The sequence below is a fragment of the Vipera ursinii genome (assembly GCF_947247035.1).
Source record: "Vipera ursinii genome assembly, chromosome: 3".
NCBI lineage: Eukaryota > Metazoa > Chordata > Lepidosauria > Squamata > Viperidae > Vipera > Vipera ursinii.
In genome coordinates, this window is record NC_139516.1 from 109,247,114 (window position 1) to 109,272,452 (window position 25,339).

Below are 25,339 nucleotides of genomic sequence, written 5' to 3' on the forward strand. Positions count from 1 at the left end.
ATGGCTGTACATACCGGCATGTCAGGATATTCAGAGTATTCCATCGCTTAATATTGGGGGCGAGTTACTGCCCCCCGTAGATAGGGCTCGCAACCTGGGTGTCCTCCTAGATTCACAGCTCTCCTTAGAAGATCACATAGGAGCTGTGACTAGGGGGGCTTTCACTCAGGTTCGTCTGGTGCGCCAGCTACGACCCTATCTGGATCTGGATGCCTTGCGTACAGTTACCCATGCACTTGTGACCTCTCGTCTTGACTACTGCAACGCTCTTTACATGGGGCTGCCCTTGAGAATCACTCGGAAGCTTCAGCTGGTGCAGAGTGCAGCTGCACGAACGCTTTTGGGGGCTTCCTGATACTCCCATATTACACCTCTGCTTCGTGAGCTGCACTGGCTTCCAGTTGCCTTCCGGGTGAAATTCAAGGTGCTAGTGATGACTTACAAAGCCCTACATGGCATGGCTCCGGATTACCTACGGGAGCACCTACTGCCAGCGTCAACACCCCTCCGTCCTGTGCGCTCCCACAGAGAGGGCCTCCTCAGGGTGCCACCGGTCAGAGAATGCCGGCTGGTGACCCCCAGGGGGAGAGCATTCTCGGTGGGTGCGCCAATCCTCTGGAACCACTTACCAGCCGAAATCCGGATGGCCCCCGACCTTCGCACCTTCAGGCGAGATTTAAAAACCTATCTATTCCAGCAAGCCGGCCTGGCCTGATAGATTTGGGGTTTTATTTGTTTTATTGTTATTTTATTGTATACTTACTTTGCTCTGTACACCGCCCCGAGTCCTCCGGGAAAAGGGCGGTATATAAAACGAATAAATAAATAAATAAAATAAATAAATAAATACTGAGAAAATCTACAGAACTCTTGCAGTGAAACTTAAGATCTAAACCTTAGCATAAGGTCATGTATCTGCAATGCTTGGTTAACATGACACATGCTATTAATATGTCATATTTGAGGAAACAGTAAGCAAGCATGAGGATAGTGAGAGAATATGACTGTAGTCCTCAGACACGTGGAAGCAGCTCTCATGTACATTATTTGAAAAGTATAACAAGCCAACGCTGATGATTGTCAGTCAGTCATGAATGAATGAATGATAAAACTTGTATGCCACCTGACTGTCAATGACTCTTGGTAGCTCAAAATATTTAAACAAAAAATTACAATAAAATGCACCTGATTTAAAATCAGGACTTGAGAGTTGGGCAATCTTCTGGGTTTTCCGCACTGGTTTGTGTCCTTTTTTCTCTTTTCTTTTAGTAAGTATCTTTATCGCAGGCAAATCCTCTTCTGAAAAATGTGTTGAAGAACCATTAGTGCATCAAGGAAACTCCCATCAAAACAGGAGGATATTATAGCAACTATTATTACTTTTCAAATAAGAACTCATTGAAACAAGGTATGAATTAAGTTAAAGAATTGTTTTCTTTATATGTATAGGAATTCTGAGAAACAGGGCTTCAAAGTATTAATTACAGGCTCATGGGTTAAGCACTGCTTTTCATGTAAATACTCACAAAATTACTCTGGCTATTTACCTGCCAACTGGAATTCTAAATCTCGACATAACTCTCTACTGAGGTTCAGAAATTCCTCTTCACACCATACCTTTCCATCAGGAGTACGAATTTTGGCTTCTGATGGATTGAAACCTAAAAGAACAATACACTTAACTTTAGCAGATTAAAATACTCATGACGTTCTATTGAGGAAGTTAGTTTTATCTTGCGCATCTGATATATTGGTTATCAAATACAAAGCTATTTAGATTTCGAGTCTCTACTACCTGAAAGTAGCTGAGAAGTTTCTGTCTAAAAACATTCAATATTAAAAACAAAGATAAAAAACAAAATGAAGTATAAATTCCCAATCCTTATGCACAAAATTAACAAATCTTTACAAAACCATTAGAATACAACCACTATATTATACATCTGTGGTCCACTTGTAGCCAATTATTTGTTACCAGTTCCATGTTCAGCTACCAATTCTGGAAAAAGTTTTCCAGGTGAAGTAGTAGTACACATTAAAAAAAACCCTGCATATAATTCAACAACAAATACTATTCACAAAGAGTTTGTCACAATATATTATTGACAAAAAAGAGGAGAAAATATATGATGTTAGACAACAGATTAAAGTTTGGAAGGTAGAAAAAAAAATTAAAACTTTAATTTTGAAATAATCTTAGGTGGGTTTTTAATTGATCCCGAGAAGGGAACAGTGGAAATCTTAGCCTTTATTACACAACCCAGAGATTTTTTTCCCATATATACATTTTCTTTAGAAACTATGTACCTTTATAGGAGGGAGCCATTGGTCCTTTTGCCACTTTTCTGACTTTAGGAGTCACTATATTTTCAGGAGCTGCAACAGTTATAGGATGATCAGAATGCTCAGGATCATGTCCTCTGGTAGTCAGTTCTTCTGGACACTTCCGTTGCTTTCTAATTCGTTCCTTCAGTTTTTCCAGTTTATCATCATGCTGATGCTGCTTTAAAATATCTAATCTACGGGCTCTTGAGGTACGGGCAGAAGAAGAAGATTCTACCAATTGTAATTCTTTTAGTTCATTTTGGATTAATGAACTTGGAGATATTTTTGTATACTCATCGCCTTTGGATTCCTCACTTTTTTCTTCTTCTAATTTTGTAGGATTCACCACATCTGAACTTTGCAAAGCGTTAATTGCTGGATGGTCATTCAAATAGCGAACAACAGTTTCATCTGTAGAAGATGAGCTTTTCAAATCTCTGCCATGCAAATCTGGTTCTCCTTTATCATAGATCATACCAATTCCTTCTGCTTTATTCCCTGCTTCTTTATACTTCAGACGTCTGGCCAATTGGCAAGAGGTTTTGTAAGATGGTGACCACCGAGAATCTCTAACAGAAGCACATTAAACATTAAAATGAAAACAAGAACTCTAACAAACCTATGTTTGTCATAAAACAAAAACAACTTTGAACTTGAGAGAAAGAAATAAGCAATTTGAAAATCTTTTTTCTCCTGTCATTGAGAATGTCCTGTCATCCAGGCCTTTTCATTTTGAAACTATAATTCTAAGCAAGATAATAATTCCTTTTTCCTCTCCAGTTCCAAGATTTCACGAACACAGAAACATGGATTGGCATTTTCACTATCAGATATCCAAAGGATCTTGGCTATAAAAAGCCAAACCAAAAAGTCCCCTTCAGTAACCTTTCTAGGTCAACAGTATGAAACAGCATAGTAACTTCCTTAATAGTCATGATATTGCAGTTCATGTAGACCTACTAAGCACATCTCTTTTCCCATATAATGAGCTAAAACAAGAATGCTCCCTCACTTTCCGATAAGAACATAGAGGGAATGTGATACATGGGACTTGCTTCCACCAAACCAGAGAGGAGGGGAAAGCACCCTAGTCTTTGCTTGATACACACAAATAGCCCACCCCCACGTGTAAAGACTCTCAGATAGATTTGTGGATTATTGGGTTCTTGTTTTCCTCCAATTCTCTTCAGCATTCCTGTACAACTAACTAAATACTCCATCCACCATCAAGACCACTAACAGCCCATACATGAATTTAACATTTAAATAAGGTTTAACAACAGTAGAGTATAAAAAGACCAAAAAATGATAAGACACCAGGCCCAGACAGGCTACCAGCAGAATTCTACAAATATTTACAAGATACATTAATTTTAACAATGCAAAAAGTGTGTAACGGGGTATTACTAAAAGCCAAATTACCAAATATGTGGATAGATGCCAATATTATGCTAATACCCAAAGAAGACTCAGACTTGACCCTGATAAAGAACTACAGACCAATATCTCTACTAAATCTGGATTATAAAATCTTTGCTTCAATAATAGCAGAAAGACTAAAGAGATTCTTGATTGAATTTATACATTCAGACCAAAATGAATTTTACCAGAGACAAATAATTTAAGAATGATTTTAGACACATTGGAGTATTATGAAATGCACCCAGGAAAACACATGGCTTTGAGTTTTTTAGACAGATAGCCTTTGATAATGTCAATTGGCAATTATGGTTTAACAACTATATGGACTTTGGAGAAAATTTTATGAGTATAATCCAAACAATTTATCACAGACAAATGGCCAAAATAATTGTGAATGGGAATTTCACAGAGAGTGTTTCAACATTTAAAAAGGCACAAGACAAGGATGTCTATTATCCCCACTATTATTTATCTTAAATCTGGAAGTGTTGAACAGGAATGTTGGACAGGATCCAGAAATCAAAGGAATGGAGATAAAAGATGAAAAGTACAAACTACAAGCATTTGCAGATGACTTGGTCTTTATATTGGAGGATCTGTTAGAGACAAGTCCTAATATTAGCAAAGATTGAAGAATTTGGAGAATTAGCAAGACTGAAAATCAATAGAGAAAAGACTAAAGTTATAGTTTAAAACCTCACAGATAAACAAAAAAAATTATCAGAAAAAAACAGACCTTCAAGTACTTAAGAAAGTTAAATACCTGGAAATATATTTAACAGCAGGGTGTGCAACAATAAAAGAAGATAATTATGTAAAATTATTAAAACAAATAAAACTAGACTTGGAAAAATGGAAAAATCTACAACTATCAATCTTGGGAAGAATAGTGACTGTGAAAATGAATTTTTACCAAAACTACTTTATTTCAAACAATACCGATAAAAATTGAGAATTTTTTTTTTGATGAATTAAATACATCGATATTGAAATTTATCTGACAAGGGAAAAAAGCTAGAATCAGACTGAAAATGTTACAAGAAGCAAAAGAAAATGGACGGTTTGGGCTACCAGACTGGGTCTTGCAACCACACTAACATGGTTAAAAGAATTGAGCTAGCATGGTGGCTACATCTGCAAATGCAAATGAGATATGAGAAAGATGCAAAAATATATGGTTTTAACAAAGACCAGAAAGCGTTAGACCAGATGACAAATTGATTATGAAACTGTACAGCTTTCTGTTAAATTTAAAGATGGATGATGAATAAGCTAAAGAAACAATGATAACTTGGGCAAAAAGCTTGGGGCACAATGTAAAGTTAGAAAAAAGACAAAACTTTGAGAAAGAAACTACAAAATAACAAGGGCAGCTACTTATAAAGAAAATTTATAAAAAATGTTGTATAGATGGCACTCACCACCTACAAGACTAGCAAAAATGTTTAAAAATATGTCTAGCAATATTAGGAAATGCAGACAAAATCTTGGTGGACATGCCCTAAAGCAGACATGTCGCGCAATGTATTGGAGCTTTTTCTCCTTTGCCAGCAATGGGGTGGGAGCGGTTTTGGGATGACGCGTCCGGCCCGCGAGCCGTCAGTTTGACACCCCTATTGGTCAAAAATACATAGGTGGCTAGAAAAGACAATAGGAGCATGTAAACCATAAACCGGAATTATTTCTTTTAGATATAATCTCAGAAAATTATGATGAAAAATGTGTATACTTAATATTACATATATTAACAGCAGCGAGAATTACATTTGCTCAATACTGGAAAAAAGGAGAAGTACCATCTGTAGAAGGCATAATAAAGAAAATTTTGGACTGTGCAGAAATGGATAGGCTCACATTGAAAATGAAGGGGAAGCAAGATTCAGAATACTTTCAAACATGGGAAAAATTTTATAAATGGTTAGAAAAATGGAATAAATGGTAGGAATGGATATTGTATTACTTTTAATGTCAAACATACAAACCCAGATGTGTTGCTTACTAAATACTAAAGATTGTTACTGTAAAAATTAATAAAAGATACATAAAAATAGTTAACTAAAATCTGAAAAAAACCCAGTATAGATAAACATCAAACATATTACCAGCCCCAAATTTGAATGTTTTAAAGTGAATCTGAATTCTTCATACAATATAATCTTGTACTATTCATTTCCATTCCTGCAAAATCTTGGTACAGATAAAGCCTTGAATATACAGAAGAAATTATCCTTGTCTTGTAATGATCCATGAAGAGGCATCTTGCTTTTCATGACATATTTAAGAATTTTACGAGCACTGAATTTTAATAAATATATTTTCAAAAGCTTTGGAAAAATATTTCAAAATTCTCAGCTGCTACAAAAGCTGTACAGCTAAATCATATGTAAAATCATATGTCTAGTGTGTACCACTTTCCTAGCCCTGAATGCCTTCTTACTTTCTTACCTTACAAGAGGATGAGGAGGCTCAGAGAGAGACATATCGCTACTGGATGATGCACTAACAGGACGCTCCTGAGCTTTGTTCTCATTTTCAGATTCTCCAGATGGTTGATATCCAGGTTTGGACTAGGAAGAAAAATTGACATGTTTTATACAATAAGGGCAAACTGAATCAATAATGTATTGGACTATGAACTATACTATCCCATGACTTTCATGACTGAGGATTTGAACATGAACCTTTTCAATATAATTAAATAAATAACAACTATATAATGACTCGAATAAATAGCCAAGGCTTATACTCCATGAGTATTACAGTTGTATAATCAAGGCTTCCAGCGACATGATGGTTTCTAAATGTGTTCAACTAAACATATCTAGAATGAATCTTCAGACACTTCCTTAATGTGGAAGGAGCAGGAGCAGCTAGGATTAACACATGTTGACGACCAGGAAAGAATACAGGGCCCTTATCTATTTTGTGCCTGTCTGCGTTTTTAAAAATGCTTTAATCTGGCTAATGTCTATAAACATCTTACGCTATGCTAAAAATTGTATATTATACTACAGTTGCAGACTACAAGAGCTGTTGGCAATTCTTATACATCTTGCTAATTCTATTGTTACTTACCTTGTCCCTGATTCCGTCTTTAGGCAACCGTGGAATTTAATAGATAACTCTGACTAGTCTCTTTTAGCTTGAATTACCTCAACAAGTTTAATAGCATTAAGGGGATAAAACCTAAACCCTACCTAATGTGATATAACTCACCTTCAGATCTCAAAAAAAGTACCCAGGCATTAATATCAAGGAAAGGGCAACAAATGAATGCAACAAATGAATAAATAACAGCTATTTCTGCTTATTGTATGCATTGTTTTAAAAGTAACATGGAAGAAATACAGAAACTATTCCAACTCTTATCAAGATACCTGAACTTCTTGCACAGAGAGTGCTGGATTCTCCAGCAATGTTTGTTCCAAGAACAATTTAGAATAAGTTTCTTGTAACTGTTTAGTGACCGTTTCAGATGTTGACGTTGTCTTTGTTTTACTGGCCACAGCTTCTTTTTGTTTCTTGTAAAGTTCCTTGAGTCTTTTATTTTTTTGCTCTGTTGCCTCTTTTTGTGCTTTCTTTTCTTCACTTTGTCTCCTCTTCCTAGCCTCTCGCTGTCTCGCAATATACTGGCGCACTTCATCTGCATCATAGTGGCGTTTCTTTAAGATAAACTGAGTGTCTTCACTGATGGGAACTTTGTCTGATTTTTTTTTGCTTGGACTGTGACTTCTAGAAAAGGGAGATGCTTCTGATTCCTGATTCTGACATTCTTCATTCCTCTTCTCTGAATCCTGAACTACAGAATCCAGTTGCAGATCATCAAGAATCCCACGGATTTCTACTGGCAAGAAATCCTTATTTACACAATCATTTCCTAGTCCCCCATTGTGAGGAGCAACATCTTTTTTCTTCAGGTTCTTTGCTCTTATTTTGCTCCATGAATGCTCAGGACATTTTGTGAGGGGTTTTACATCCACGGGCACATTGCAGTCGCTTTCTTTTACTTGAGCTGAGGATAGTAGAGGGAAGCGGAGGGAGAAGATCAGAATTTAACATTAGTAAGTAACTAAGATTCAAATTAGCACATTCATCTCGATATCCAGTATGTGGGACATTATTTGATGGGCATTATTTTTTAATCTATCTTATTTTACGAGATTTGAACACTTTATCCAGAAACTACATTCTTTAATACAGAAGGAAAAATTGCTTTTAAAAGGTTGGAATTAATGTTGGGTAATAAAATAATATGCAACCGCAATGTAATTTTTTTAATCATTATCTGAAAAAGAATATATAGAACTTTGGAAACTGGTAATGAGAGAATTAGTTATAGCTATAATTTTCATGTTCTCAGATTTTCAACTGGAACATCCACGAGAGTTTGCTATATTACAGAAATTATTTATAGCATAATCAGACTGTATATAGGCTCTAGAATACAGCTTCTCTTGCAAAATTACAATTTTGCAAAACGGTGTGATCAGCAATGGAATGATTTATTTTAGGAATAGAAAAAATACTTGACAACTGCCTTTGTCTAAAAATGATAAAAATTCTTACATTTTTTTCCTTGAAGATTGTTTTATTGGTAGCAAAATATTTCACGAAATATTGCTGGGTGCTCAAGCATGGTAAATCTTAAGTTTTATTTACATTTACCATTTTGTGTCTTTTAAAAAAGGAATGAATTAGTAATTCTGTGCTGTACAACAATAGTCCCCAATCTTTTTTGCTCCAGGGAGAGGGGATGGTTTCGCATGCACTGCTTGCGCAAATGCAGCTGCGTGCACTTGCATGCCATTTGTCTGGGCCAGTTCCCAACAGGCTGTGGCTCAGTACTGGGCCTCACTCTGGGGGTTGGGGACCCCTGCTGTACGGTATTCATTCAGCCTTTAAAGTGAAGCTACCACTTTTATTTTGCGATTTAAAGAATTCTGTGTGCAATGATCTAAAGAATAATTGTTCAGAATTAGTTCCATTTTGTTCACTGTATTCATTGGCATGAAAAATTCTCTCTCTCTCTCTCTCACACACACACACACACGCAGAGAGAGAGAGAGAGAGAGAGAGAGAGAGAGAGAGAGAGAGAGAGAGAGAGAGAGAGATTTAACTTACCAGATTTAATAGATTTATTTTTTTCACTCCTGTCACTAGACAATATCTGAGTGTTTGGCTGCTCTATCTTTGTATTTTAAATTTAATAATAACAATAATAATTTCTTGCATTCTTAAATTAAAGCTATCCTTGCCTTTAAACTTTGCTTACTTTTCTTAGTCTCTCTTTATATCCTTCAATGTGTTCTACAGAAAGTAATACTGAGAAAATCTACAGAACTCTTGCAGTGAAACTTAAGATCTTCACTTTAGCATAAGGTCATGTATCTGCAATGCTTGGTTAACATGACACATGCTATTAATATGTCATATTTGAGGAAACAGTAAGCAAGCATGAGGATAGTGAGAGAATATGACTGTAGTCCTCAGACACGTGGAAGCAGCTCTCATGTACATTATTTGAAAAGTATAACAAGCCAACGCTGATGATTGTCAGTCAGTCATGAATGAATGAATGAATGAATGATAAAACTTGTATGCCACCTGACTGTCAATGACTCTTGGTAGCTCAAAATATTTAAACAAAAAATTACAATAAAATGCACCTGATTTAAAATCAGGACTTGAGAGTTGGGCAATCTTCTGGGTTTTCCGCACTGGTTTGTGTCCTTTTTTCTCTTTTCTTTCAGTAGGTATCTTTATCGCAGGCAAATCCTCTTCTGAAAAATGTGTTGAAGAACCATTACTGCATCAAGGAAACTCCCATCAAAACTACAGGAGGATATTATAGCAACTATTATTACTTTTCAAATAAGAACTCATTGAAACAAGGTATGAATTAAGTTAAAGAATTTTTTTCTTTATATATATAGGAATTCTGAGAAACAGGGCTTCAAAGTATTAATTACAGGCTCATGGGTTAAGCACTGCTTTTCATGTAAATACTCACAAAATTACTCTGGCTATTTACCTGCCAACTGGAATTCTAAATCTCGACATAACTCTCTACTGAGGTTCAGAAATTCCTCTTTACACCATACCTTTCCATCAGGAGTACGAATTTTGGCTTCTGATAGATTGAAACCTAAAAGAACAATACACTTAACTTTACCAGATTAAAATACTCATGACGTTCTATTGAGGAAGTTAGTTTTATCTTGCGCATCTGATATATTGGTTATCAAATACAAAGCTATTTAGATTTCAAGTCTCTACTACCTGAAAGTAGCTGAGAAGTTTCTGTCTAAAAACATTCAATATTAAAAACAAAGATAAAAAACAAAATGAAGTATAAATTCCCAATCCTTATGCACACAATTAACAAATCTTTACAAAACTATTAGAATACAACCACTATATTATACCTCTGTGGTCCATTTGTAGCCAATTATTTGTTACCAGTTCCATGTTCAGCTACCAATTCCGGAAAAAGTTTTCTAGGTGAAGTAGTAGTACACATTTAAAAAACCCTGCATATAATTCAACAACAAATACTATTCACAAAGAGTTTGTCACAATATATTATTGACAAAAAAAGAGGAGAAAATATATGATGTTAGACAACAGATTAAAGTTTGGAAGGTAGAAAAAAAATTTAAAACTTTAATTTTGAAATAATCTTAGGTGGGTTTTTAATTGATCCCGAGAAGGGAACAGTGGAAATCTTAGCCTTTATTACACACCCAGAGATTTTTTCCCATATATACATTTTCTTTAGAAACTATGTACCTTTATAGGAGGGAGCCATTGGTCCTTTTGCCACTTTTCTGACTTTAGGAGTCACTATATTTTCAGGAGCTGCAACAGTTATAGGATGATCAGAATGCTCAGGATCATGTCCTCTGGTAGTCAGTTCTTCTGGACACTTCCGTTGCTTTCTAATTCGTTCCTTCAGTTTTTCCAGTTTATCATCATGCTGATGCTGCTTTAAAATATCTAATCTACGGGCTCTTGAGGTACGGGCAGAAGAAGAAGATTCTACCAATTGTAATTCTTTTAGTTCATTTTGGATTAATGAACTTGGAGATATTTTTATATACTCATCGCCTTTGGATTCCTCACGTTTTTCTTCTTCTAATTTTGTAGGATTCACCACATCTGAACTTTGCAAAGCGTTAATTGCTGGATGGTCATTCAAATAGCGAACAACAGTTTCATCTGTAGAAGATGAGCTTTTCAAATCTCTGCCATGCAAATCTGGTTCTCCTTTATCATAGATCATACCAATTCCTTCTGCTTTATTCCCTGCTTCTTTATACTTCAGACGTCTGGCCAATCGGCAAGAGGTTTTGTAAGATGGTGACCACCGAGAATCTCTAACAGAAGCACATTAAACATTAAAATGAAAACAAGAACTCTAACAAACCTATGTTAGTCATAAAACAAAAACAACTTTGAACTTGAGAGAAAGAAATAAGCAATTTGAAAATCTTTTTTTCTCCTGTCATTGAGAATGTCCTGTCATCCAGGCCTTTTCATTTTGAAACTATAATTCTAAGCAAGATAATAATTCCTTTTTCCTCTCCAGTTCCAAGATTTCACGAACACAGAAACATGGATTGGCATTTTCACTATCAGATATCCAAAGGATCTTGGCTATAAAAAGCCAAACCAAAAAGTCCCCTTCAGTAACCTTTCTAGGTCAACAGTATGAAACAGCATAGTAACTTCCTTAATAGTCATGATATTGCAGTTCATGTAGACCTACTAAGCACATCTCTTTTCCCAAATAATGAGCTAAAACAAGAATGCTCCCTCACTTTCCGATAAGAACATAGAGGGAATGTGATACATGGGACTTGCTTCCACCAAACCAGAGAGGAGGGGAAAGCACCCTAGTCTTTGCTATAGAAAGGCAGGGGATATGATACAGGGGGAAAAACACCTTATTTCATGAACTGTATTGTTCTCCCGGATAAAATAGCATCAAAAGGTTCAAGTAGGATAATTTCCTCACTTAGTATAATTTTCCTCTCCCAAGAATCATTAACGCCTTTCCCTCACTCTTAGAATGGAGGTGATTACTGTCTTTACAATGCAGCTAGTATCATGGTAACTTGGTAAAAACATTGTCTTCTCAAGGTGAAACAGAAATCGTTATCAATGTGTGTTAAGTTCTTCAAAAACAGTAAATAATTATGCTTACAGTTTACTTCTATAATCCCTGCAATAGTAAAATGACAAAGCTAATCAAACTCACCTGAAAGAAGCCAGGGGCTGACGAAATTCCACATGTCCATTCGGACTCACATTGCTATCCAAAGCGGTAACACGAAGAGGCTTGCAGAAACAACTTTCCTTGTTTTGACTGGAAGACCTGCACTCTGCAACAAAAATCAAGACGTCTTTCATGCATCTCTAAGGATTCAATAGGAAGTCAAGAACTATGGTAAAAATTAACATTAGATAGACTTTCAATATAATTTCAAGCTTGCGAATACCCACTGAAAAGTAATAGATAAAAGAGCTGCATTAATTATACACAAATACACGCACAAATTTGAGACTTTTCATGAAATTACAAACAAGACAGTTACACAATAAAGGATAAGTTATTATGCTATATATATTGTGACTACTAGAAGCTTGTGGTAGCAGGAACACTGTTTCCAGTGTGCAAAACACTGCTTTCAAATTTAGCAGTGTCTGGAACTTAAAAGACATATTTAAATTTAAAATGCTGCTCTATGCTTTACTCTACATTTGTCCGGAAGTTTGGACTCTACTCAGTTTCAATTGTTTTGCACTTCCATACTCTTACCTCATCGCAATGAAACACGATAATCAAAGGACAGGTAGCGCTTTCTTACTTACCACTTAGTTATTAACTATTCAAAGTTCTGATGTTTCTGAAAAAATAACTTTACAACTAATTTACAACCATTTACAACTTCAGTCACATGATGATCTCTATTATAGTCAGTACATATTGTCCTGTGCCTATGGTTGACTTATGATTCCCACCCCCCTTCTACAGTGATTGGAGAGGAAGAGATTGCAAGAGATATGTTTGCTCTTCTACATATCAAAACCAATGCAATCATGCAGGAGCTCAGGACTGGAGCAGTGGTCTTCAACCTTTCTGGCTTTGCAGACCATCGGCAACGGTGGGCGAGGGGGAGAGGGGATGGTTTCACGCAAACAGCTGGTGCGCATAGCTCCATTTGCGCAAGTACTCTGTCTGCTGTGTGTGCGAGTGTAGGGAGAAAAGTTATTTCTATAGGCCCGTGGTGGCAAACTTATGCCACACATGCCACAGGTGGCACACAGAGCCCTCTCTGTGGGCACACATGCCATCGCCCCAGTACTAGGCCTTCAGCTAATTTTATAAAACCTTTTTGATTTCGGCCTCCACTGCCGTGTGCAAAAAAAAAAAGAGGTTCAATCAATCAATTTCAACTTCTCACCGGAAAAAAAAGATCGCACAAAGTTGGAATTGATTGATTAAACTTTTTAGTCCCACCCAGTCTGCCGTTACCACCGCAGCCACGTCCAGCCAATGGGCCACACCCAGCCACGCCCATCAGGCACCCGACGACATATAAGTGGGTTTTGGGTTGCAGTTTGGGCACATGGTCTCTAAAAGGTTCACCATCACTGCTATAGGCAATCTCTTCTTTGTCAGACAACAGAGTAAGTTGTTCGTTTTTCTAAACATCAAAATTTTTGTCTCTTTCTAGCTGGAAAGGACACTTAGTGATCACTTTGCTTAGCACTGTAGCTGTCAATCTCAATTATGTTCATTAAATGAGAACTACCTGTAATGACAAAGTATGACACTATTCCTTCTTCCTGTTTATTTTTAATAATGCATCAATGAAACACATACAAACAAAAATCAGTGCTAGCAATATTATAATAGCTAAAAGTAAAATTTCAAAGATGAAAGAACTTGGGGGGGTCTAGTGGAATTTCATTTATTTCCAGCTACAATTAAAGTTTTTGAAACAATGGTAGGAAACATCTGAACCAAATACTTAAGAGACCTAGTCACTTTCAACTGAGGCTTGAATGTGGTTTTCTATTTTTAATTTTTATTTGCAATGAATTTTGCTGTGATAGAGTAGCTTTGTTAACCATGGTAGATAATTATAAATTCTTCTGAAGAGGGCTCCAGTAGAAAACTTCTAGTCTTATGATTTTCTCTCAAATTTATAACATTTCTAGGTTTTAAAAACATGACAAGTTTGGGATAAGTTCACTTATACAGAATTGGGAGCAATAGAGAAATTTCCTAGAAACATTCATGTCTTGGTGAAAGATTTTTACGCTGGCCCAGTTTAATTAGTGTGGTAACTGAAAGAGCCCCAGGACTGAACGTTATTTATAATATTTATATTAAAAAATTAAATTTGTTTTAATTTTTTTTTTTTGGTTTTTAAAACCTTAGTTAAAAATGAAACTAGTAAAAAATAGTAATATATTTGTGAACCACTAATGGAAGCCTTGTTGTTAGCTGCGAAGTCATGTCCGACCCATCGCGACCCTATGGACAACGTTCCTCCAGGCCTTCCTGTCCTCTACCATCTTCTGGAGTCCATTTAAGCTCACGCCTACTGCTTCAGTGACTCCATCCAGCCACCTCATTCTCTGTCGTCCCCTTCTTCTATTGCCCTCAATCTTTCCCAGCATTAGACTCTTCTCCAGTGAGTCCTTCCTTCTCATTAGGTGGCCAAAATATTTGAGTTTTAGCTTCAGGATGTGGCCTTCTAAAGAGCAGTCAGGATTGATCTCCTCTAGGTTGACCGGTTTGATTGTCTTGCAGTCCAAGGGACTCACAGGAGTCTTCTCCAGCACCATAGTTCAAAGGCCTCAATGCCGCTTGGGGTGTGTGTGAAAGCCCTAATAAGCAGGCATATACATAGAATGAAGGTTACTGCTAAGCTTGTAAGCCGCCCTGAGTCTTCGGAGAAGGGCGGGATATAAATGGAATTAAAATAAATAAATAAATAAATTCTTTGGTGCTCAGCCCTTTACAGTTGCAAGAAAAAGTATGTGAACCCTTTGGGATTACGTGGAGTTTTGCATGAATTGGCCATAAAATGCGCTCTAAACGTCATGTAAGTCACAACAATAGAAAAACACAGTCTGCTTAAAATAATACTACACAAACATTAGCTGTTGTCATGTTTTAATTGAACATAAGATGGAAACATTCACAGTGCAGGGTGGAAAAAGTATGTGAACCTTTGGACTTAATAACTGGTTGACCCTCCTTTGGCAGCAATAACCTCAACCAAACGTTTCCTCTAGTTGCAGATCAGACCTGCACAACGATCTGGAGTAATTTTGGACCACTCCTCTTCACAAAACTGTTTCAGTGTAGCAATATTCTTGGGATGTCTGGTGTGAATCGCTCTCTTAAGGTCATGCCACAGCATTTCAATCGGGTTGAGGTCAGGACTCTGACTGGGCCACTCCAGAAGACGTATTCTGTTCTGTTGAAGCCATTGTTTTGTTGAATTACTTGTATGCTTTGGGTCATTGTCCTGTTGCATCACCCATCCTCTGCGGAGCTTCAGTTGGCGAACAGATGGTCGTACTTTTTCCTGCAAAATGTCCTGATAAACTCTGGAATTCATTTTTCCATCAATGACAACAATCCGTCAAGGACCTGAGGCAGCAAAGCAGCCCCAAACCATGATGCTCCCTCCGCCATGTTTTACAGTGGGGATAACCGACCCCTGCGCCTGTCTTAACTGAGGATGAGGACTCTGAGGATGATGGGGAGGAACTGGCAAGGCCTCCCTCTCAGGGGCGCTCCTCTCTGGCAAGGCCTCCGTCTCCATCGGGAGGCCGAGAGGAGCAGCCGGTGCTTGAACAGCTGCAGCAGTCTAGCGAAGATGAGTCATGGCTAGACCCTCGAGAAAGACGCAGGGCCAAGCGTCTGCAGCAACGTAGGTTGGGAAGGAGGGTCAGGGAGTAGCTGAGTCATTGAGCCACACCCATTGAGCCACACCCCATAAGGTATATAGGGGGTGTGGCTGCACTCAGAACTTTGTGACGAACAATAGTTTCAACAACTTCGGGTCACGTCTTTGGGAACTCTGCTTCTTGTTTGAAACCTTGGTCTGCATTCTTGGCAACGCTTCTGTACATCTGCTAATGAACTCTTTGCTTGGACGTTATCTCATTTCAGCTGAAGTTTGAGGTAACAAGCTTATGTTGCTCCTATCAACCCGCAAGCAAAGTTGGATCAGATCTTGCAGCACAGACGGACAATAGCTGTAGGCAAATCATCTGGTATTTCACATGAATTAAGCCTTCCTGAAATTAAGCCTACCGATATGGCTCCATTCCATTCTGAATCTTGAGCAACAGCCTGAAGTCGTTCACATCCACAGCTGGAGGTGGCACCCCTGCTCTAACTGTCAGGTGCAAGGGTTGTTGGTTGCTAATTTGGTAGGATCCTCAAACACTATTTTTAACTATAGCTTATGAATTCATCCAAATGAGCCAGCCAAGGGTTTTGTAGCAGAGGCAACGGAGCAGCCCATTTCATTACTGGGTCAGTTACCAGATTAATAACAAAACCTCATGGCACTGAAATTGTACATTCTAAGATTTTTGTGGCTTGGAAACAATTTGTCCTATGCAAGGTAGGTAAGAGAGAAAACAGAACAATAACTCAGAGTCTTTATTGCCATCTTGAAAAGATAACCAGTGGTGATAAGACAAATATTTTAATAGAGGGTAATTAAAACTTGGAGTTAGAATTTTTTTAGCTATCTTTTACTTGAGTAGTTTGCAATCTGCCAGCAGGAATCATTTAGAGGCCCAAGCAATCAAAAAGGCTAAAACAAGAGAGTTCCTAACATATTTCCATGAGTCAAGGTGGTGGTCTGAATGCAGGGCAATGAGCGGCAAGGACCTGAAACAGGATGTCACAATCCAAAGCTTTAAGAGTTGTTTTGAATAAAGGAGAAAGAGCCTGGAATATGCTCTTATGTGACCCAGTTACTGATGTGGCTTAATCAGGTGAACTGCCACCATCATCTCTTGAGAAGTGACCAATTCTATTCTGCTATTTATAATTGCTGTCATGTTCTATTAGAATTCGGGGGGGGGAGTGTTTAACAGCCCCCACCTTCTCAGGTAGTCTTTAGGAACTGCCTCAGCTATCTGAATGCCTGCTGGATTCTCCAGGTTGACGATATGATCCACTTCTTCAGCCTCATACTTTATGTCAAAGCTATGGACACGTGAGTCCCATACTAAATTGTTCTTCTCCGATTTATTTTTATTATGCTCTCCAAAACCAGTGCTATCGAGGTAGGCCACCCACTACAGGTGGTTGAGATAACCTAGGGCAGTGTGAATTAAAATGTGACAATTGATAATAAGAGAGGAACTCTGTCCTATTCCATTGGGTAAATCTATAAAGATTTCCATGCTCCTCTTGCAGGAAAAATGTGAGCTGATCGGAGAAATTAGCTCCTCCTGAACTGAGATCAGAAGTTGGCACAGGGTGGAAAGGAAAACAGGGGACCTGGAACTACTAAACCGATCCTTTGTGATGCTTGGCCATCTAGGTCCCTAAGGGAGTAGCAATAGGAGTTCTAGTAGTTCTAAGAATTGTGCAGCTTGCGTAGCCAAAGTATTGTCTATTTTGAGGTTAACATGTCAAGTAAACAAAAAAGCACACTAGAGCACCAACAGAGCTAGTCCTCAGCCCCAGATATTGGAGTGGTCTTCTGATATACCACTGAACAGCAAAATGCTCCTTATTTGCTTGGTGGCCGTGGCAAGACTGAATCATGAAATGGACAGTAAAAAGAAAGGACTGGGGAGAAAAACAGAAGGGAGAATATTGGCTGTTAATTCTAGGTTGAGTAAGTGTGTACTCTGCAGCAAGGCAGGGCCAAAACTCTGAAAGGAAATGTTTCTTTTCCCCAACCGGAAGCACTGTCAAAACTTTCTCCAGTTAGCCTCTATACTGATTAGGAGAGAGATACTCACTGCAGGACGTCCTGATCCCATGCAGGAAAATTGTGGAGCAAACAAGCAAAAATAAGTATATTGGCATTTATTTACAGAGAATTAAATAAATGTATTTTTAGTGTTAATAGATACATTTCAGTAGATTTTTAAACCAGTGTTTGTATATTATTTCAATTGATATCACTGCCTATCTCAAAGCCACCTCAAAGTCCTTGACTTACAAATGGAACATCCCTCGCTAAATGATGTAGTCACTAAGTGAGTTGCACCTAATTTTACAACTTTTTGCTGAGACTCTTTGTTAAGCAAATCTGCCTTTCCCCCACCGGCTTTCCTTGTCGGAAGTCCCTTGGGAAGGATGTGAACGGTGATTATGTGATCCTGGGACACTGCAACTGTTGTAAATACATGCTGGTCGCAAAGTGCCCAAATTTTGATCTTATGACCATGGGGATGCTGCAATTGTCATAAGCGTGAGGACAGGTTGTAGGTCAGCTTTTTCAACGCTGTTGTAACCATTAAATGAATGGCTGTAAGGACTATCTGTACATGGCCCTGGGCTGCTTACAACCATTAAAAGTAATATTAATATAATATAAAAAGCATAGAAAACCACATAAGAAAACAATATAACACAATCCCCAGCCAAGTTATAAAATCAAACAAGAGTCAACATAAGCACTGCAGAAGGCTCTACTGCACACCCGGTTTTCCAAGCCCAGTCACAAAGCCACACGTTTAAGGCCTTGCAAAAGGCCAACAGTGTTGGGGCCCATCTGCTCTCTTGAGGGAATGATATTCCAAAGGACAGGTGCCACAACAGAAAAGGCTTTTTTTCCTGAACCTAGCAGAAAGTATTTCCTAGTAGACAGGACCTAGATTACGCCTCTCCTGCTGGATAAATGCAACTGAGGAGGGGCAATCGTTCAAATAACCCAGTTCCGTGCTATGAAAGGTTCTATAGGGAATCACTACTACCTTGAAGTGAACCTGGAAATGTTCTGGTAGCCAATGCAACTCACAGAGTAGAGATGGAATGTGTGTTGATAGAAGGAGCACTATAACGTGCCTGCACAGCCACCATTCTGAAACCAGCTTAACTTCTGGGTGCTGTTTAAGGGCAGCCCTATGTAGAGTGCACGACAATAATCCATATGGGAGGCGACGAGGGTATCAGTGGCTATGAGCTGAGTCTCTTGGTCCAGTGACAGGTACAACTGGTGCACAAGAAGTAGTTGCAGAAAGGCCTCCTACAACTAATATTGTTTTGGTCCCATATCAAAGCCTGAAACCAGGCTGAAAGAGTCTAGATAATCTGTTTCTTCTAGATATTCTGGAATCTTTTTAACTACATTCCGTAAAAAGGTAAAAGCTGTTCAGTCTGGTTCAGTCTAGCAATAGCTACTTGAGGAGAGGGTGAACCACCACCTCTTTAAGGGATGGTGGGATGGCCCTCTCAAAAAAATGTACCTCTGCAAAAACTCAACCACATATCACCTCCCTGGAGGCCTTAGTCGGCCAGAAGGCATTGATCTAGTACACAGATAACCAAGTTCACAATTGTGAGAACTGGCCACTTCATCAGATTCAACCGGTTCAAACTTCTCCCAAATAACTAAGCAAGACTATACTCTAGTTATCCTATAGGTCCTGCCCCACAACTGGTATTCAACTGGGAGCAGATGTGAGCAATTCTGTCTGACTGATGTCCATCATATTTATCTGAGCAGCCTTGCAGATAAACCTCCAAGCCTGATCTATCCAGGAGAGCCCGATCACTTTAAACAATGCCACTAGGTGTCAATCGGGATAAGGACGGAGAAACGCTTTACAAAGTAACTCTTAATAGCAGCTCTAACTGTCTAACGCAGGGGTAACTTGGCGGAAATGGCAAAGATTTCAGCATATTTGAAAGACCAATCGCAACAGAGATATATCGTGGAATGGAGAAGATGGATTGAATATATTCAGAATAAATATGGGACTAAAAAGTTTCATTTAGCATTTGAATAAGTAGTGGATTTTTATGATGCATAATTAGTTATTTGTTATTTTATTAATATGACTATGGAGAGTTAAAGTGCGATAGAATTTAATGTTTTACTTTTGTTTGTTAGCATATTTTAGCTTATGTTTGTATCACTATACCCTGTATTCAGCTCTGGGAAGTCGGGGAGGGGGGAGGAGACGGGAGAGTTGGGGAGAGGGGAGGGGGAGGAGGGAGTTTTTTGTATTTAAAAATGTATTGTAAAAATTTTTAATAAAAAAAAATGTCAGAACTCATGGAAATGGCAAAAAGGAGAGAAAAAAATATTTTTAAAAGAATGGAAATCTTCTATAAACATTTTGTTAAAAGAAGAAAACAATAAAATGATGTATATGTTTAATGATTCAAACAGATGAAAATTAAATAAGGGGATGAAGAGATTTCTGGAAGAGTTAAGAGGGAAGAGAAATGATAGGTCTGTTAATAACAGTATCTACTGAAGAGGTTGGAAATCATTATATTTCATAACTTTGCTTTTCCCAAAGATACTTTTTTTCACAAGGTAACTGAACTTTCTTGTGTTTCTTTGAAGACGTTTCGCTTCTCATCCAAGAAGCTTCTTCAGTTCTGATTGGATGGTGGAGAGCTGAAAAAGCTTCTTGGATGAGAAGCGAAATGTCTTTAAAGAAAAACAAAAAAAATTCAGTTGGCTCGTGAAAAAGCATATTTGAATAACTATGACCTGGATGATTAAGAATCTCCATAGACATTTAACGTTGCTTTTCTTTCTTAATTTTTGTCTTGGATTTTTCTCTTTTTGTTTAGATTTTTTACTTGTTCTGTACCAGCCTACTACCGGCCCTGCAGATAAGGCAGGGACAACCCATTTACAAGAACTAAGCCTGCCAAATTTATGGACACAAAAGCAAACAGAGCAAAAACAAGACACGAACCAGGAAACAGGAGCTATTCAAACGGTTGCCTTCAGCAAACCAGCCCTCCCACGCATTCCCCTTTTAAATAGTTCAGGGCGTGGCTTCTCTCTGCCTCCTTCCGAGGTGCCCCATTGCCTTCCTCTGTTTACTCCTGATTGACTGCCTCCTGTGTCGGGCGTCCTTGAACAGGGCCAGCTGTGGGTCATCTTCATCCACGCTGTCAGGCTCGCACAGCTGGGTCTGCGTCGTAACCAGGTGGGAGGGGCCTGGCTGAGGGCTCTCATCAGCAAGCTCTCCAACACCCTCAGCAACCTCTCCAACACCCCCCTCCTCCTCCTCTGAATCATCTGACCCAACTGCCGAACCCACAGGGTGACCCTGAATCACAACATTACTTTATGTAAAATCTTAAATATAATTTTTTTTAAATCCCATTTATATCCCACCCTTCTCCTAAGACTCAGGGCGGCTTACAATCTAAAGCACAAATCAATGTGCTTAGCAATAGCCTTCATTCTATGTATATGCCTGCTTATTAGGGCTTTCACCCCCCCCCCAAGCGGCATTATTACAAAGTCAGCTTATTGCCCTCAACAATCTGGGTCCTCATTTTACCTACCTCGGAAGGATGGAAGGCTGAGTCAACCTTGAGCCTGGTGGGACTCGAACCTGCACTAATTGCAGGCAGCTGGTGTTACTTAAGGAGGCATTAGCCCACTGCTCCACCAAATCATATCTCTCTCTGATCAGTTTTTAACAACTATGTTACTCAAATTGTTTTCTTCTATAATAGTAGTCTCAGTTTTAATGACTTATGTCTTTTGATCTGTTTTGTAAATGCCTAACAAAATAAACTAAATTTCGCAATATGTCACCACCAGAAAAAATGAACAAAATTTGATTTATAGACAAAAATTTATAACAGAAAGACAGAGTATTAATATGGTGAAAAAAAACCACAAAAGGCATCCTTATTCCTGAAATATCCAAAATGACAAAATGAAGAAACAAAAAATGAGAGGAAGCAAAAAGCGGAATTTAAAAAAGCAATTTCATTAAGGAGAACAAAAGCAGTTCTGACAGTTCCTGAGAGATCCCATCATGGTGTAACAACAACAACAATCCTCAGGATATCTGGCCTAAAGTATTTGCTGCCCAAAAGCTTAGGTCTATAAAACAGAGACAATTTTGTCACAGCCAAGGATTATATTTGATGGAGGGGTCGAGAGCATATCCAGGGCTGCAGAAGAAGGGTTCATGATGCAGAGTGAAAAGGGTGGTGATGGTGATGGAATGGAGAGGATGATAATGGGATGTTTATGCATAACACTAATAACAAAATGCAACACCACTGGAAATATTATGAAGGCAAACTTTTGGTTACAAAAACAAGAAACCATCTCTTCTTATTCTTCACATGCACATCAGCAATAGCAGCATCCGTAATTATTTTCAGTGTAGAACTTTTTCACTGCGAGAACTTAAGGTACCCTACTAGCCATCACGCAGGAATTCTGTTTCTCAAACAAAACTTTCAAGTTTTGCCATTTGTAATTTGCTGATTTTGCTGGTTGCAGACCAAAAATGCTCCACTTAAAAATGCTGAGCAACTGAAAGCTCATTTTTCAAAAGCCCTTAATACATACCTTTCCTGTTTAGTTTCCTGGTAGTACTAATTGATGGCTTTTTTTCCATGACAGAATCCAATCCGGCTATGCTAATAGGAGCTACTTCCAATTTGTTCTCCATATGCCGCAACTAGATAGATTAAATGGGATAGGAAAGGTATCAACATTTTAAATTTGTTATATCGCCACTTAAAAAAACAAAAAGTAAAAAAAGGCTTACAAAAATTGGACGAAACATTCCCTAACCCAAGTAAAATGAGCTCAGATTTTAATTTCACCTTTGTACAATCAAAAATAGTTTCACACAATTGTGAAACACATTAATGCAACATTTTTCTTTGCAGGAAACAATTTATATTACATTTTTCAATCCTGAAAAAAAGAAAATGAATGAAAACCAGAAGGATAAATGAAAATGTGATGTATCAGACCAAACACATCAAATTCATTATATTGGAAAACTCTGGGCAAATTCCTTAACAGTAATTTTTTTGTAAACGCAAACTGTATATTAGAAATTGAGAAGAGTTGCCTTAGCTTAGCAGATCAACTGCATTTTCAGAGAACTAGCATTAAAATCTGGGTGACTGACAGAAACAAAGAAGGAAGAAAAAGGAAAAAAAAACTTCAGCAACTGTATACACAAGAGGAGAGAGTGTCTGTTGGAATTAAGACAGCAGCTTCCTAATTTTGGGAATCCTAGGATCATAAAAAAAGAGCTCGGTGTCCAGATAGGACAGACTAGTGGGTGGCTTACTTCTATGTGCATTTTAGGAGGATAGTGATTGTATTTTACTGAAAAAGCATCTTAATCTTTTACTAGAACATTTCCAGGATAAGCATAACACTTAATATTTTTCATTTTTAAATACAGTCTCCTGTATGGCTTCTTTTTAATTTAACTCAATGCTCAAATACTACTTACTGCTGCCTTTGTTTGTGAAAAATCTGTAGAAAAAAATGGAAAAGAGGCACTTATTAAATAAATTCAAGCAACACCTGTGTGATAAACATATTGCAAGGTTCAATACGTTTTATATACTATTTAAAACAACATATTTACATTATTTTTTCCTCTGAATATACTTACTTGACTGTGGCCAGATTTGCACATCACAATAAACCATAATGTAGGTTTATCTGATTTGGGGTTACTATGTTGTATGAACCCAATCGAGGGCAAAACAAAATGGTTCACGAACAAAATGATTTTGTATATAAAACAGTTTGTTTCAGGTGCTTTACATCAAAACTGAGATATGGATGTTTCAGAAGCATTGATTCAGACAAAATAAGGTTGTCCCAAGCTGAAGGGTTTTTGTGATGATGGTCAAGAAAATGCCAAGGTTGAGTAGGAAAAATAGGGACCAGTACGGTGGGAAGGTAACAGCGTTCCGTGCGCCTTTGGTGTCTAGTCATGCCAGCCACATGACAACAGAGACTTCCTCAGACAAAGCTCTTCGGCTTTGAAACAGACATGAGCACCGGCCCCTAGAATTGGAAACGACTAGCACGCATGTGCGGGGGAACCTTTACCTTTACCTAACAAATTTGCAAATAGAAACCAGAATGTTTGCTAGCAGAAGTTAGGGAATAAGAAAGATCTTGTTATCTGACCATTCTTCCCAACAGATATCATTTCAGTTTAACACAAATTTTTGTTCTGTTAAAATTTAGAAAGTCAGATAAAATTATTTGCACCCAGTGAGATAAAAATTAAATAAATTTGTACCTCTGGTGGAATTCCTGTTTTGGGGGAATTTTGGATTGCGTAAGGGAAACTCATTTGTTTTGTTCCTCCACATTCTATTACTTCACCTATAACATAAAGATAAATGATTACTGAAATATCTAAGAGAAATTCATACACATACCTTGTAAGTTATCAGTATTATTTTGAAGTTTATTAGCATAGAAAGCTAAATCTGAACCTGCAAAATATTTTACTTCAAGTCAAATTCAACAGATTATTCAGTGTGAAAACTGTACACACTAACCAAATTATATTTAATGTTCAATTTTTACCCAGCATCCAAAATTATGTTGCTTATATGAAGTCTCACTTATAATAATCCTGCCATTAACCAAGCTTTTAATTTTTTTAATATAATACTTTATATAAGCATTTTTAAACTACTTTATACATTTATGTAATAAACTAGTAAATACAATAGTATGGTAACTTACAAATTTATATACTTTAGAAGAAAAAGACTACCTTCTTATATAATGAACTATTTGCTTAAAAAGGGGAAGGCTATATCGCTTCAATGGTCATATGTCACTTTTTTGGGTGCCACTGTAACTTCGAACAGTCATTAAACGAATGATTGCAAGTCAAGGACGACCTGTAACCAGAAACTTGGATGGATATGGAAGTGAACCCATCTGAACTTTGGATACACCATCAGTCACAAACTAGGGCAGAGCTGCAGAGTGGCCACTACTATTCAGCAGACTTTTGTGCTTTTTATAAGGGATGCTCCAATTACTGATTTTATGAAAAGCTGGGCTCTAATAAACAAATGGGACCGTTTAAGGTGACCTGGTCTGTCTTCTCAATGAAAGAATAAAACAAGATAATTTTACAATTTAGGTACTGAAGGAAAAAGTGGAACACAAACTTCAAGAGCTAAAATCACTACTTCAAACAGACATATTGGAGCAGGTCACAGAATTTATGAAGAAGGGACAACTAGCACAACATAACAAGGGCAAAGAAAGACAAAGGCAAATTTTCTACCCTGCATTTTAGACAAGGAAAAGCACACAAAACAGAAGAATCAATCCAAATGAAACAGGACAGTAACATGTCTCAGAGAACTAACTGATGGGAGAGAAATCTTCCTGACAGAGAGCTTACCCAAACAGGGAAGGGAAATCTATGTATGCTGGGATATCCAGTGTGAAACTGCCAACAGACCTAGCCAACATAAAACTTGACTCTTTCATAATAAAAAACATACTATTTTTCTATGTTTTGGGGTGGGTTTTTTTCTTACCATTCTTTTACTTAAAAAAATTCCTGGGTATATTTATAA

The 25,339-nt window shown here is 37.7% G+C and overlaps 1 protein-coding gene across 1 annotated transcript in view; it reads right to left on the reverse strand.

Moving 5' to 3' along the window:
- LOC310638899 (uncharacterized protein) overlaps window positions 1–25,339 on the reverse strand; it is a 62,714-nt gene that overhangs the window by 31,576 nt on the left and 5,799 nt on the right. The window contains exons 2-13 of the mRNA XM_083360261.1: window positions 24,031–24,116; window positions 23,224–23,246; window positions 22,317–22,428; window positions 12,008–12,131; window positions 10,537–11,123; window positions 9,779–9,892; window positions 9,414–9,527; window positions 7,125–7,759; window positions 6,193–6,314; window positions 2,308–2,894; window positions 1,548–1,661; window positions 1,186–1,299 (exon numbers count right to left, since the gene is read on the reverse strand). Coding sequence (XP_083216387.1) covers window positions 1,186–1,299; window positions 1,548–1,661; window positions 2,308–2,894; window positions 6,193–6,314; window positions 7,125–7,759; window positions 9,414–9,527; window positions 9,779–9,892; window positions 10,537–11,123; window positions 12,008–12,131; window positions 22,317–22,428; window positions 23,224–23,246; window positions 24,031–24,103 — 2,719 coding nt within the window. The 5' untranslated portion in view covers window positions 24,104–24,116. The remainder of the gene's footprint in view (window positions 1–1,185; window positions 1,300–1,547; window positions 1,662–2,307; window positions 2,895–6,192; window positions 6,315–7,124; window positions 7,760–9,413; window positions 9,528–9,778; window positions 9,893–10,536; window positions 11,124–12,007; window positions 12,132–22,316; window positions 22,429–23,223; window positions 23,247–24,030; window positions 24,117–25,339) is intronic.